This window comes from Siphateles boraxobius, unplaced genomic scaffold, assembly GCF_051911475.1.
Source record: "Siphateles boraxobius isolate OS27281-9 unplaced genomic scaffold, OSU_SipBor_1 161, whole genome shotgun sequence".
Lineage (NCBI taxonomy): Eukaryota > Metazoa > Chordata > Actinopteri > Cypriniformes > Leuciscidae > Siphateles > Siphateles boraxobius.
Window position 1 is genome coordinate 415,816 of NW_027508768.1, and position 11,685 is coordinate 427,500.

The 11,685-nt window shown below is 44.2% G+C and overlaps 1 protein-coding gene across 1 annotated transcript; it reads right to left on the reverse strand.

Moving 5' to 3' along the window:
- Window positions 1-8,974: 8,974 nt before the first annotated feature.
- LOC143739995 (uncharacterized) lies at window positions 8,975-11,023 on the reverse strand. Its single transcript, XM_077232009.1, has 2 exons — window positions 10,376-11,023; window positions 8,975-9,259 (listed from the first exon to the last, which is right to left on the reverse strand). The coding sequence occupies exons 1-2, from the start codon at window positions 11,021-11,023 to the stop codon at window positions 8,975-8,977; spliced, it is 933 nt and encodes a 310-aa protein (XP_077088124.1).
- Between the last annotated feature and the right edge of the window lie 662 nt (window positions 11,024-11,685).

Genomic DNA, 11,685 nt, shown 5'->3' on the forward strand with positions numbered 1-11,685 from the left:
GCTTCATAAAAGGTAGACATGCATCTAATAATACCCGCAGATTATACAACTTAATGCACTACTCATCAGTACAACAGAAAGATACTCTCATTACCACATTAGACGCCGAAAAAGCTTTCGATAGGGTCAACTGGAAATTTTTATTCACCACGTTACAAAAATTCGGCTTTGGAGAGTCGTTTATTAACTGGATCAAGATTTTATACACATCACCATCGGCCACAGTAACAACGAACGGACTAACATCACAAAGCTTCACACTGCACAGGGGAACGAGGCAGGGATGTCCACTCTCTCCATCCCTATTCACCATTTTTATTGAACCTTTAGCAGCAGCTATCCGTCAAAACCCAGCAATCAAAGGTATTGAAACACCACAACAAACACATAAAATCTCACTCTATGCAGATGATATCCTACTATATATACAAGAACCCCTAACATCTACTCAAGAAATAATTAAAACAATTCAGTCCTTCTCAAAAATATCCGATTATGCAATAAACTGGAATAAATCTTCCACCCTCCCTTTACATAAAACCAAATGGGATGTGGCTCCCCAGCAATCACCAATACCTATTTGTCAAGATCACATCACTTACTTAGGCATTAAGATTTCCTCCAGACTGTCAGAGTTGGTAACACTCAACTTCACACCATTGCTAAAAAAAATAGAAGACGACTTGCTCAGATGGCTCAATCTCCCAATCTCCATAATCGGCAGGATAGCAGCAATAAAAATGACGATTTTACCGAAAATTAATTACCTATTCTCAATGATTCCAACCCACCCCACACTCACCTGGTTTAAATCACTAGACTCCATTATAACTCGCTTCTACTGGAAAAATAAAACGCCAAGGATAAAACTCACTACACTTCAAAAAAGTAAGGTTCAAGGAGGACTAGAAGCACCAAATTTCCAATATTACTCAATGGCTAACCAACTGCAATACATATACAAATGGATTCGCCCCACCCAATCTGATATTGTATGGCTAGATATAGAACAATCATTATGCAAAGAATTAAATATAGCTGACATACCATTCCTCACCAAATCAATTAAACAACACACATGTTTTAAGGCAGTAACTATAGCCACCACTCTGACAGCCTGGTGGAAATTTCACCAAATCACTAATTCTACATTAGCTCCATCTAACCTCACCCCACTGTGGAACAACCGTGACTTTATAAGCAATAAAAAAACATTGAACTTTCACACATGGGCGGAAAAGGGTATCACCCACATTAAGCATATTTTCAAAGCTAACACATTTAGACCATTTCCGGAACTGGCCCAGGAGTATGGCATCGGGAACAACGAATTTTTAAAATACCTACAACTCAAATCTTCTGTTCTGACAAAAATAAACATCAGAGACACAAATTTAGAACTTCCACCGGCAATATCAGACTTGGTCAACATTTCCTCTCCAAAGAAACTTCTCTCTAAAATATACAAAATGATCTCAAATCAACTTCAGACCATATACTTACCAACAATAAAATGGGAAAACGATCTATCAATAGCCCCTGATGCCAACTTCTGGACCCAAATCTGTAAAAACATCTATCACATGTCCAAAAATTCGAATCTTCAGTTAATACAATACAAAATACTTCACAGAACGCATTACACGGGCAATAGATTAGCTAAAATGGGATTCACATCAGAAATTTGCACACATTGCAATCAAAATTCTACAGATACATACATTCATGCAACCTGGCACTGCACTCCAATCAAACACTTTTGGGAAGAGGTCACACAGGCACTATCAACTATAGTTGGCTGCCACATCCCAATGTCGCCTTCCCTTTGCTTGCTGGGGGACCTCACAATAATAACTGATAAAACCATAAACTCTAAAATACTCCTCACAGCTCTAGCCATCGCCAAGAAAACTATCCTCATGAACTGGAAAACCAGAAATAAATTACACATTAACATCTGGAAAAATCTTATAACAGACTTCATGGCAATGGAACTCGCATCTCCCCTTCATAATAACACATCTGAAACTGATCCCTGCCGTCCAACACTTTCTGACCTCTTACAGCTATGAATCCTTTCTCTGTTTTCAACTCTGACTTCTCTCACCTTCTTACTCAACCCACGAATATTCATATTAGTTGTTTAAACTTGTTTCTGTCATCATTGTTATTGCTATCTTTACTGTTACTGTTATGATTACTAATTTCATTTTTTTTTTTTTTTTTTTTTTCTCCATTGTTGTAACTACTGTTGTTGCTGTCTTTTGCTCTTACCGTTATGATCACCACTGCCATCATCATTGTCATTTATTATTATTATTAATATTATTATTATTATTATCATCATCAATATTGCCATTGTCAATGCTGTTTTAGAATTAGATATCATTGTCATCACTAGTGCAATAACTTCCCCCTTATCTCTTCATGGGTTTTTAATGCACCACAACATAGAATGAAAAAAAAAAAAAAAAAAAAAAAAAGGAAGGATTAAGGATATATGGAAAAACCTCACAAACACCAAGGCAGGCTAGACAGGCGAGAAGTGGTTTCAACGGGACAGCATCTCTGTCCCAATTTGAGACACTCTCGCACTGTACTCCCTATTTTAATGCACCTTAGACATTGCACATAACACACATAACACAAAAAAAAAAAAATTAAAAATTAAAAAAAAAATAGGAAAAGATATGGACTGATGAGATGAGGGGGAAGGTTATATTATATTATCTTATATTATATTATCTTATTATGTCGTATTTTATGCAGGATTGACAATGGCAATTATTACATAGGAGGAAGGATGGAAGTAAAAAATCTACCAACACAATATTGGCAATATGGTGGTAGTGGGAAGTGGGATGGTGATGGTAATAACAATGGTAATACATAATAAACGGTTACTTTGTTTACGCATACACACACATACACATAACCACACTCACACCCGCACACATACACACTTAAACACTTAAATCACTCTTGTCACTGCTGGAAGTATGGATTTACAAGATTGCTCACTACTGCACTATGTTGGTTTGTTTGTATGTATGCCTGATTGTTAAATAAAAAATTAAAAAAAAAAAAAAAAAAAAAAAAAAAAAAAAAAAAATATAATCAGGTAGATCCTGAACCCTCTCAGCCACCCTGCCCCGTGTATGCAGACCTGGTGGATGTTGTGGAGCGCGCCGCCAACAGGCTGTAGCTGCCATGGCGACGCGCTAGAGGAGAGACCGCTCGCGGTAGGCTTGGCGATCGGTTTCTCCCCTGCCATACACCACCAGCTCAGGTGAGCCTTCCATTCCTTCCTGATCTTCATACGGAGATCGAGAGGGCATGGAAGAGCCCATACTCTGCCCGTATTCACCGACATCAGCGGGTTAATTTCGCTGATGTTGAGGGGATCGCAGAGCATGGGTATGTGTCGATGCCGCCCATTTGACGAGTCGTTTGCGAACTATCTCGTGTCTGGGCAGGCGTCGACACTGAGAGCTCCAACCCTGCCATCCAAACCGCTAAAGTCAACAGCGCGTTTGAATGGCAGAGCATACACGACAGCGGTTCAGGCTGGTGCTTCCCTGCACACTATGGCGGTGCTGCAGGCATACCAGGCCGACCTGCTGCAGGATCCTGCATACCGCTGAGATCCGGTTCCACACCCAGGCAGGCGGGAGGGCCTGGCCCTTCACGGTCCGAGGACCGTAGACAGGGCCAGAGAGCCAGTGTCGCCTCTCGTGCGCCCCCTCCGTGGAGGAACAGGGCGCAGAAAGGGCGTGACTCCCGCAAGAAGAGGGATCTGAGGGAGGTTATCCAGCACAAGCGCACACAGCGACGCTGATGGATAATCTCCCCGGAGGACTTCATTAAAAAGAAATCCAGCCCTCTCCTCTCTTCTGACTCCCCAGACGTTCATTACATCAGGCCTGGGGCTGGGCCTATGATAAGAACGATGTTCCAATGGCCCGCCTAGGCTTGGCTAGTAGAAACGCCTCTTTCAGGCATGTAAAGTGGTGGACCCCAGGGTCATAAAGAACTATCTGGCGAGTCTTCACTCCGCACGCCGCAGGTGAGCTGACTGGTCTTTTAAGAGTAATTTTTTTGTGTATTAAAATTCCGAAATGTATCTCTCTACAGACCTCGTTCCCTGTATAGAGCTATGGGGTCATGTCAAGGTAATAAGGTAAGAGAAGTTTCCTGGATTATTAGGGCCCTGAAGTTCCCCGTTAGGTGGCCAGAACGATAACTATGTTAGCCGGTTGGGCTGTTAGCCACCTCAGGGTAGAGTAGTTGGTCTCTCTCTTAGAATTTTTTACTTAGAGTATTGAGTGACGCTAGAGCTTCAGATAGATCTTATGTCCGGCCCACGGGCCTTTGACTTCTTTCTGAGTATTTCGCCCCTTGAGCTCTGTTTGGGTTTCATTAGGCTGAGCGATTCTGCAGCCCTTTGTATGGAATAATACAGACTATATTCCTTAGTAAGGCTGTGGCTCCTCCGAGCCCTCAGATAGATCTATGCTTGCAGGCTGGCCCTCACCAGGGCCGCCTCTGTAGCTGGCCTAGGCTGTGCCAGGGATAATAGAGGCGCTCTGCCAAATTTTTTTTAGCATTTCTCCCTCTGACCCTTCACTTTGTGAATTTTGGTTTCTAGCATCCCTGTATAAACAGCCTCCTCTCGTGGGAGTCATTAGGCCAAGGCCCGCCCCCCTTCTCTGCATTCTGGGGTGACTAGAGTAATGCAGCGTGGTGCAGAGGATGGTTTGTAAAGACATGGTAGGCCTCAAACAGGCCTCCGTGGTATATATGTCCTTATTGAGCAGGGTTAGGCCGTCTTTCGCTTCACGAAGAAGACTGGGTTTCCTGCCCGACCCTGCCATGCAGAACTGGCCTACGGATTTAGGCCGCAAGTTTAGGCTTCACTCACCTCGCTGAGCTACTGCTCGAGCGCTATGTTGTAGGTGGTTGGCTTTCATTTAAGCCCCACTCCCCTAGATTGGGCACAGATACATTTCTGTCACCCCTAGAGCCGCTGGCAGGCCCGCACCCTGGTAACCTCAGGGTGAGGTGTGAGTATTCCCCTGTGATACAGGGTAGGTCTGAGCACTTCACTCCCAGTTCTGTTTTATCCTACCTCGCACCACTATGGCTCGGGTCGAGTATGAAGTAAGCTTCACTTCTTCTTTGGTCGAAGTAAGCTCCCCTGAAGCCAGAGCATTGCCCTGAGCTGACGCCCATGCATAGATGGTAGGCCCCTGACTAACTGGGGCCTCCGTTGAGGCAGAGTGGCGTATGTTGTACTCCCCTTGTTTTAAGGGTGCTTTCTTGCGGAGTACACTGCCATTGGAAATGTGATTAGGCACCAGGATGCTGTAGGCGCTGTGTAAACAGTTTTTCTGCCAACGAAGGCTGCGCCATTAGGTAGTAGGCCTCAGCAGGCCTCCTTGATTGGACAGCCCCCTAGAGGGCTTGTAGGCCAGCTCACTTTACGTGGTTGGCCTTGGTGGTTCGGGCAGTTGACTCACTGATGGGTAGTAGGCCTTAAACAGGCCTCCTCGGGGGTGAGTCCCAACATTGTGGGACATACCTTATAGCACTACTGGAAGCCCATTAGTAAATTATGCTTGTGTAGTATGGTTCCCAACAGTGTACTTTATGGCAGAATATGACTTGCTATTAGCTAGTAGGCTCGACCAGGCCTCCCTGATAGGCGAGTCCCCAGCTGGCTGGCCTTAGCAGGCCACCTTATACTATCACCCGGACTCAGGGCTCAAAGCTACCAGTGGTTATCAGGTAGTAGGCCACTCAGGCCTCCCTGAAGGTGAATTCCCACTTAAGATGGTTATCAGGTAGTAGGCCTCACCCGGCCGCCCTGAAGGCGAATTCCCACTTACGTTGGCTATCAAGTAGTAGACCTCTCGGGGCCTCCCTGGATATGAGGTTCCAAATATTGTGGCTGTCAGGTAGTAGGCCGCTCTGGGCCTCCCTAGGATGTGGGCTCCCAAATATTTTGGCTGTCAAAGGTAGTAGGCCTCACCAGGCCTCCCTGAAGGTGAGTTCCCACATACTGTGATTTTCAGGTAGTAGGCTCCTCCAGGCCTCCTTGAATGAGAACGGTCAGGTAGTAGGCCTCACCAGGCCTCCCTGAAGGTGAGTTCCCACAGTTTGTGGTTACCAGGTAGTAGGCCTCTCCAGGCCTCCCTGAAGGTGAGCTCCCCACATACTGTGGTTGTAGGGTAGCAGGCCTCACCGGGCCTCCCTGAAGGTGAGTTCCCACGTACTGTGGTTATCAGGTAGTAGTGGTTTTCAGGTAGTAGGCCTCTCTGGGCCTCCCCGAAGGTGAGCACCCCACATACTGTGGCTGTCAGGTAGTAGGCCTCACCAGGCCTCCCTGAAGGTGAGTTCCCACATGCTGCGATTATCAGGTAGTAGGCTCCTCCAGGCCTCCTTGAATGAGAACGGTCGGGTAGTAGGCCTCACCAGGCCTCCCTGAAGGTGAGTTCCCACAGATTGTGGTTACCAGGTAGTAGGCCTCACCAGGCCTCCCTGAAGGTGAGCTCCCCACATACTGTGGTTGTAAGGTAGCAGGCCTCACCGGGCCTCCCTGAAGGTGAGTTCCCACGTACTGTGGTTATCAGGTAGTAGGCCTCTCTGGGCCTCCCTGAAGGTGAGCACCCCACATACTGTGGTTATCAGGTAGTAGGCCTCACTGGCCTCCCTGGAGGTGAATTCCCACTTACGTTGGCTATCAGGTAGTAGGCCTCTCCGGGCCTCCCTGTAACGTTCCCTAGTGCTGCTGGGTTTATGAAGCTAGTGGTCTCTTGCTATCAGTTTCAGCTAGCCTTAATAGGCAGCTGCTGAAGACGAGCTTGCGCCCTGGCTCGCTAAAGTGTTCATTCTCTGCTATTGGTTCCCTCCCGGAACCTTTTCTGCCTACAGCCTGGTTTGCCTACCAGGCAGACCTTGTGCTCCCCTCACCGAGGGTCTCTATGAGCATGCGGCTTCCTGAGTCTGGTCAGACGGTCGTAGGCCTCTCGTGAGGCCTCCCAGTTAGATCAGCCCTTAGGCCTTCACAGGCCTCCTCAGTGTTTTGAAACACAGACACTGGGTTGATCCGTGGATCGAGTAGAGAAACTCCCCTCGCTAGCAAGGGTCGGAAAGCACTATGCTGAGTCATACTCTCCGGGATATCCCGTCTCTGAGATCCGGGCCGAGTGGTTCACTGCCAGCTTCGCAGTCCCTCGGGTTGGATGCCTTTCTTAAGGCTTTGTTGTCCAGAGGCTCTGTCTTCAGACAGACAGGATTTGGCCAGACTAAGTGTCTATGTACTGACGCCAGGTCAGGCCGTCCTGGTGGCATTTCGGGGTGAGTACGTTCCCCTGAATAGTGACTGGCTGGGGTTCCTTCGGGTTCCCTAGCCACATTCCCTAGAAGGGACCCCTTCTAATTGGAAGCTGTGGTCCCAGGCCCGGAGCCGGCCCAGGTAGACCTTTTATTTAACCATATTTATGAAGGTTTTTCTGTGAGGCTGTAGCTTGGGCTATGACCGTAGGGAATGCTGTCACTGACAGCCCAGTGTGACCTGAGGGTGAGTGGTTCTAGCGTTTCATTTGAAGTTGCTGGTTCTGACAGTTGTCACTGCCACTTGGCATGCACTCCCCTTAGCATGGCGGAGTTGGTATATCGTTCCCCATAACGTCGTTGACGTATTGTTGAGTTCCCTTCGAAAGGGAACGTCTCAGGTTACGACTGTAACCTATGTTCCCTGAGAACAGGGAACGAGACAATACGTCTCCCTGCCATGCCTCGGGGCTTGCCTACCGTACAGTCCCTTCAGACGATAAGGTGATTTGTCATGTGTGCAAGGCGCCCCTTTATACTTCCAGGTCGCACGTTAATCATTCACACTAATGATTCACGGGCTGTCGCCGGTCAATATGATTGACGTGATTTGATAGTGATTTCAGACACCTGTCACGCCTGAGGCGTTCCCCATAACGTCGTTGACGTATTGTCTCGTTCCCTGTTCTCAGGGAACATAGGTTACAGTCGTAACCTGAGACGTTTTCCACTGAAATTAAGCTTATTTTGCTGGTATCTTTTCTTGTTTTAACCAAATACTCACTTAATTTTTTTCACATTTTGCTTCTCCAGTAAATGCATCTTGATTTAAGAAAGTTTAGATATTTGAAATGAAAAACTGCAGAAAATCACTATAGAAAGCCTGAAAAAGTATTTTCTTTTAAAAAATATCCCAGTAATCCTTATTTTTTTACAGTGTACTTGCAGTGTGCGACGCTTCGACTAACAGATTCACCATTTATCTTCATGCAGGTTTGAGGTAGCTATGAAGGCCTTTCAGACTTCCGTGCAGAACCTCCTTAATGGTACCAATATCTGCCAATAAAAATAATCTTGTTTTCCCTTTAAATTAAGCATGTTTAGATATTTTCACTGAAAAACGGAGGAAGAAAATCACTAAAAACTGAAAAAGTATATATTTTTTGCCGACCATAATCTAATCTCCCAATTTCACCATTTATCTTCATGCAGGTTTGAGGTAGCTATAAAGGCCTTTCAGACCTCCTTGCAGAACCTCCTTAATGGTACCAATATCTGCCAATAAAAATAATCCAACGCTATCTCACGACCAATTCGTACGAGTGAGTAAAAGGTGGCAAATTCGTGGTTAGGTTTAGGGGCGGGGTCAGGTGTAGGTCATTCACAAATTTATTCGAATTGGGCAACTCGTAAAATATGTATGCTTTATGAGGTCGTATGAATTCGTACAAATTAGCCACCTTGTAAAATTCGTACGAATTGCCGTGAGATCGGTTTGAATAATCTTGTTTTCCCTTTAAATTAAGCATATTTAGATATTTGGACTGAAAAACTGAGGAAGAAAATCACTATAGAATATCTGGAAAAAATTTTTTTTTGCAAAACATAACCTCTTAATCCCCCAATTTCACCGTTATCTTCATGCAGGTTTGAGGTAGCTATAAAGGCCTTTCAGACCTCCTTGCAGAACCTCTTTGATGGGCTTTAGCAGTGGATTGTGGACTATATGCAGGCCTTTATCCAGAGGATGGCAAGCGAGCTTCTCCAGGCGCCTCAGCATGTACATCTCATCAGGAATGCTTTGCAGGTCGTTGAAGTCCACGTTCAGGAGCTCCAGGCCCGTCAGATGGCACAGCGTCCTGGGAAGCGTGTGAAGAGAGTTCTGCTCCACGATCAGGATCTTGAGGTTCACCAACTCCTGGATCTTATAATAATAATAATAATAATAACCTTTATTTTCTATAGCGCCTTTAACTGTACACCTCAAAGCGCTTTACAGAAACAAATAAAACAACAAAATACACCATATAAAATAATCCAGAATATACAACATAATGCACAATGAAAAATGTTTACAAATTAAATTTCAATTAAAAGCTACCCTAAAAAAATGAGTTTTATGGTAATATTTAAAAATGCTAAGATATTTTGTTTGCCTTATCTCGATTGGTAAAGTATTCCATAGTTTTAGAGCTATTGAAGAAAAAGCTCTGTCTCCCATCAATCATAAGCGAGTTAAAGGAACAGATACAAGACCAGTTTCCAGTATATGGAATTAAAAGTTCGGTATTAAAAGTATTGAGGTGCCAACCCATGTAAAGCCATGTAAATAAGTTAAAGCCCTATAGGTTTAGGGTAGGCTTTAAAATTCTGATGCTTACTTACAAGGATTTTGTAAGCATCAGTTTATTTTGTGTATTTCAAGTAACAAAAAGGTATTTTATTTGTTATAACGGGGAGACAATGCAGATACTCCAAAATGGGAGTAATGTGATCTCTTATCCGATTCTAGCAGCGAGTTTTGCACTAATTTGTTTAAGGTAGCTTTTGACACTTCAGCTAACAAAAGATTTTCTTACTTAGTATTTATGTCTTGTTTCCAGTCCAAATATCAAAAAATTCTTAAAGCAAGAAGCATTTACTAGATGAGTAAAATGCCATTAGATATTATGTCTTATTTTCTGATGGAGAAATCTAAATGAAGTGAGTTTTGCTTAAAACAAGCAATGGGTTTCTTAAAATCTGCCAATGGGGTCAGAAAAATAAATATTGTTTCCGTTTGCATTAAGATTAATTATTTTTCTTACCCGGTTGGCAGATAATTTAGCCTTTTTTTAAGCATAAACTACCCCCCCCCCCCCCCCCCCCCCCTTGAAAACAAGTCATAATATCTAATGGCATTTTCCTACTTAATCCATCTTGATTTAAGAATTTTTAGACATTTGGACTGGAAACAAGACCAAAATACTGAGTAAGAAAAGCATTTTTTCCAGTAAAGGCATTACAATAATCAATACTGAAAACACAAAGGTCTCAGAACCTTGTCTGCGAGGTTCTCCAGCCGGTTGTGGGCCAGATGTAGGAACACGAGGCTCTTCATGCTGTAAACGCAGGCCGGGATGAGCTGGATCCGGTTGTGGCTGAGGTTGAGTTTGGCGAGTTTGCGCATGTTGGACAGGCTGTTGGGAAGCGTGCTGATCTGGTTATTGGCCAGACTCAAGACCTCGAGGTTGGAGCAGTCTCCGAGCTCCTCTGGGACGTCGTGTATCCGGTTCCGGTGCGCGAACAGCACTCGTAGATTCCCGAGCCGGCCGATCTCAGCCGGGAGCTCCACTAACTCGTTCCCCCACAGATTCAGAACCACCAGGTTCTCTAGATTCCCAAGGCCTGATGGCACAAGCGACAGAGCGTTCAAGGAGAGGTTGAGCTTCTGGAGCTCTTGGAGTTCCCACAGTTCTTCGGGCATCTCCTCCAGGCCTCGCATGGCCAGGCTGAGCGTGCTGTAGCCCAAATGTCGGATTGCATGTTTGCGAATCCGATCGACAGAGGATAAATTTTCAACGCAGCTCGTCTTCCGACGCAACGGCCTCTTTGAATCCTCGGAGTTGCACTTTCGTGCGACGGTTCTTGGTGCGACTTCGCTGCTCGCGTGTTGCTGCTTTGAGATGTTTTGCCTCAAGAGAAACATCTTTCTGATAGATTTCTGATCAGTTTGCCAAAATGAAGCATTTGCTCCGACAGGAAGTCCTCAAAGTGTAACCCCGACCACCGAAGTGTCAATCATGCAAGCTGATGAAATGCTTTGGTTTGTTCATTTTAGGTCTGGTTTTGAGGTCTGAATCTGTGCCCGGGCTGGTTAAAGATGAGTGTAGATGTGAAGAGCGTTCAGAGTGACGTTTGCATGAGCAGCTGTTATTGTCACTACAGCTGAACTCTTAATGCAGATAAGCAATGGAATCACTGCAAAGTCATTAAACCCTTTTTAAATACACTCATGCGTATTTATATACACCTCCATTAGCTGACCTGCGTGCCAGGGTTATTATTGTTAAATAAAACTAAAATAAAATACATAAAATATATTTTTGTTACTTGAAATACAAAACAAATTAAAATAAAAAATAAAAAATGGAATAAAATTGAATAAAATAAAAAATGAAATAAAATAAAAATGTAATTAAATTAAAAACAATGAATTAAATTAAGCTAGTTGCCAATGCAAACTAATAAAAAAAAAATGAATAAAATAATATTAATAAAACTGCACCTCCATTAGCAGCTGTGCATGCCAGGGTTATTATTGTCAAATAAAACTAAACTAAAATACATAAAATATATTTTTGTTACTTG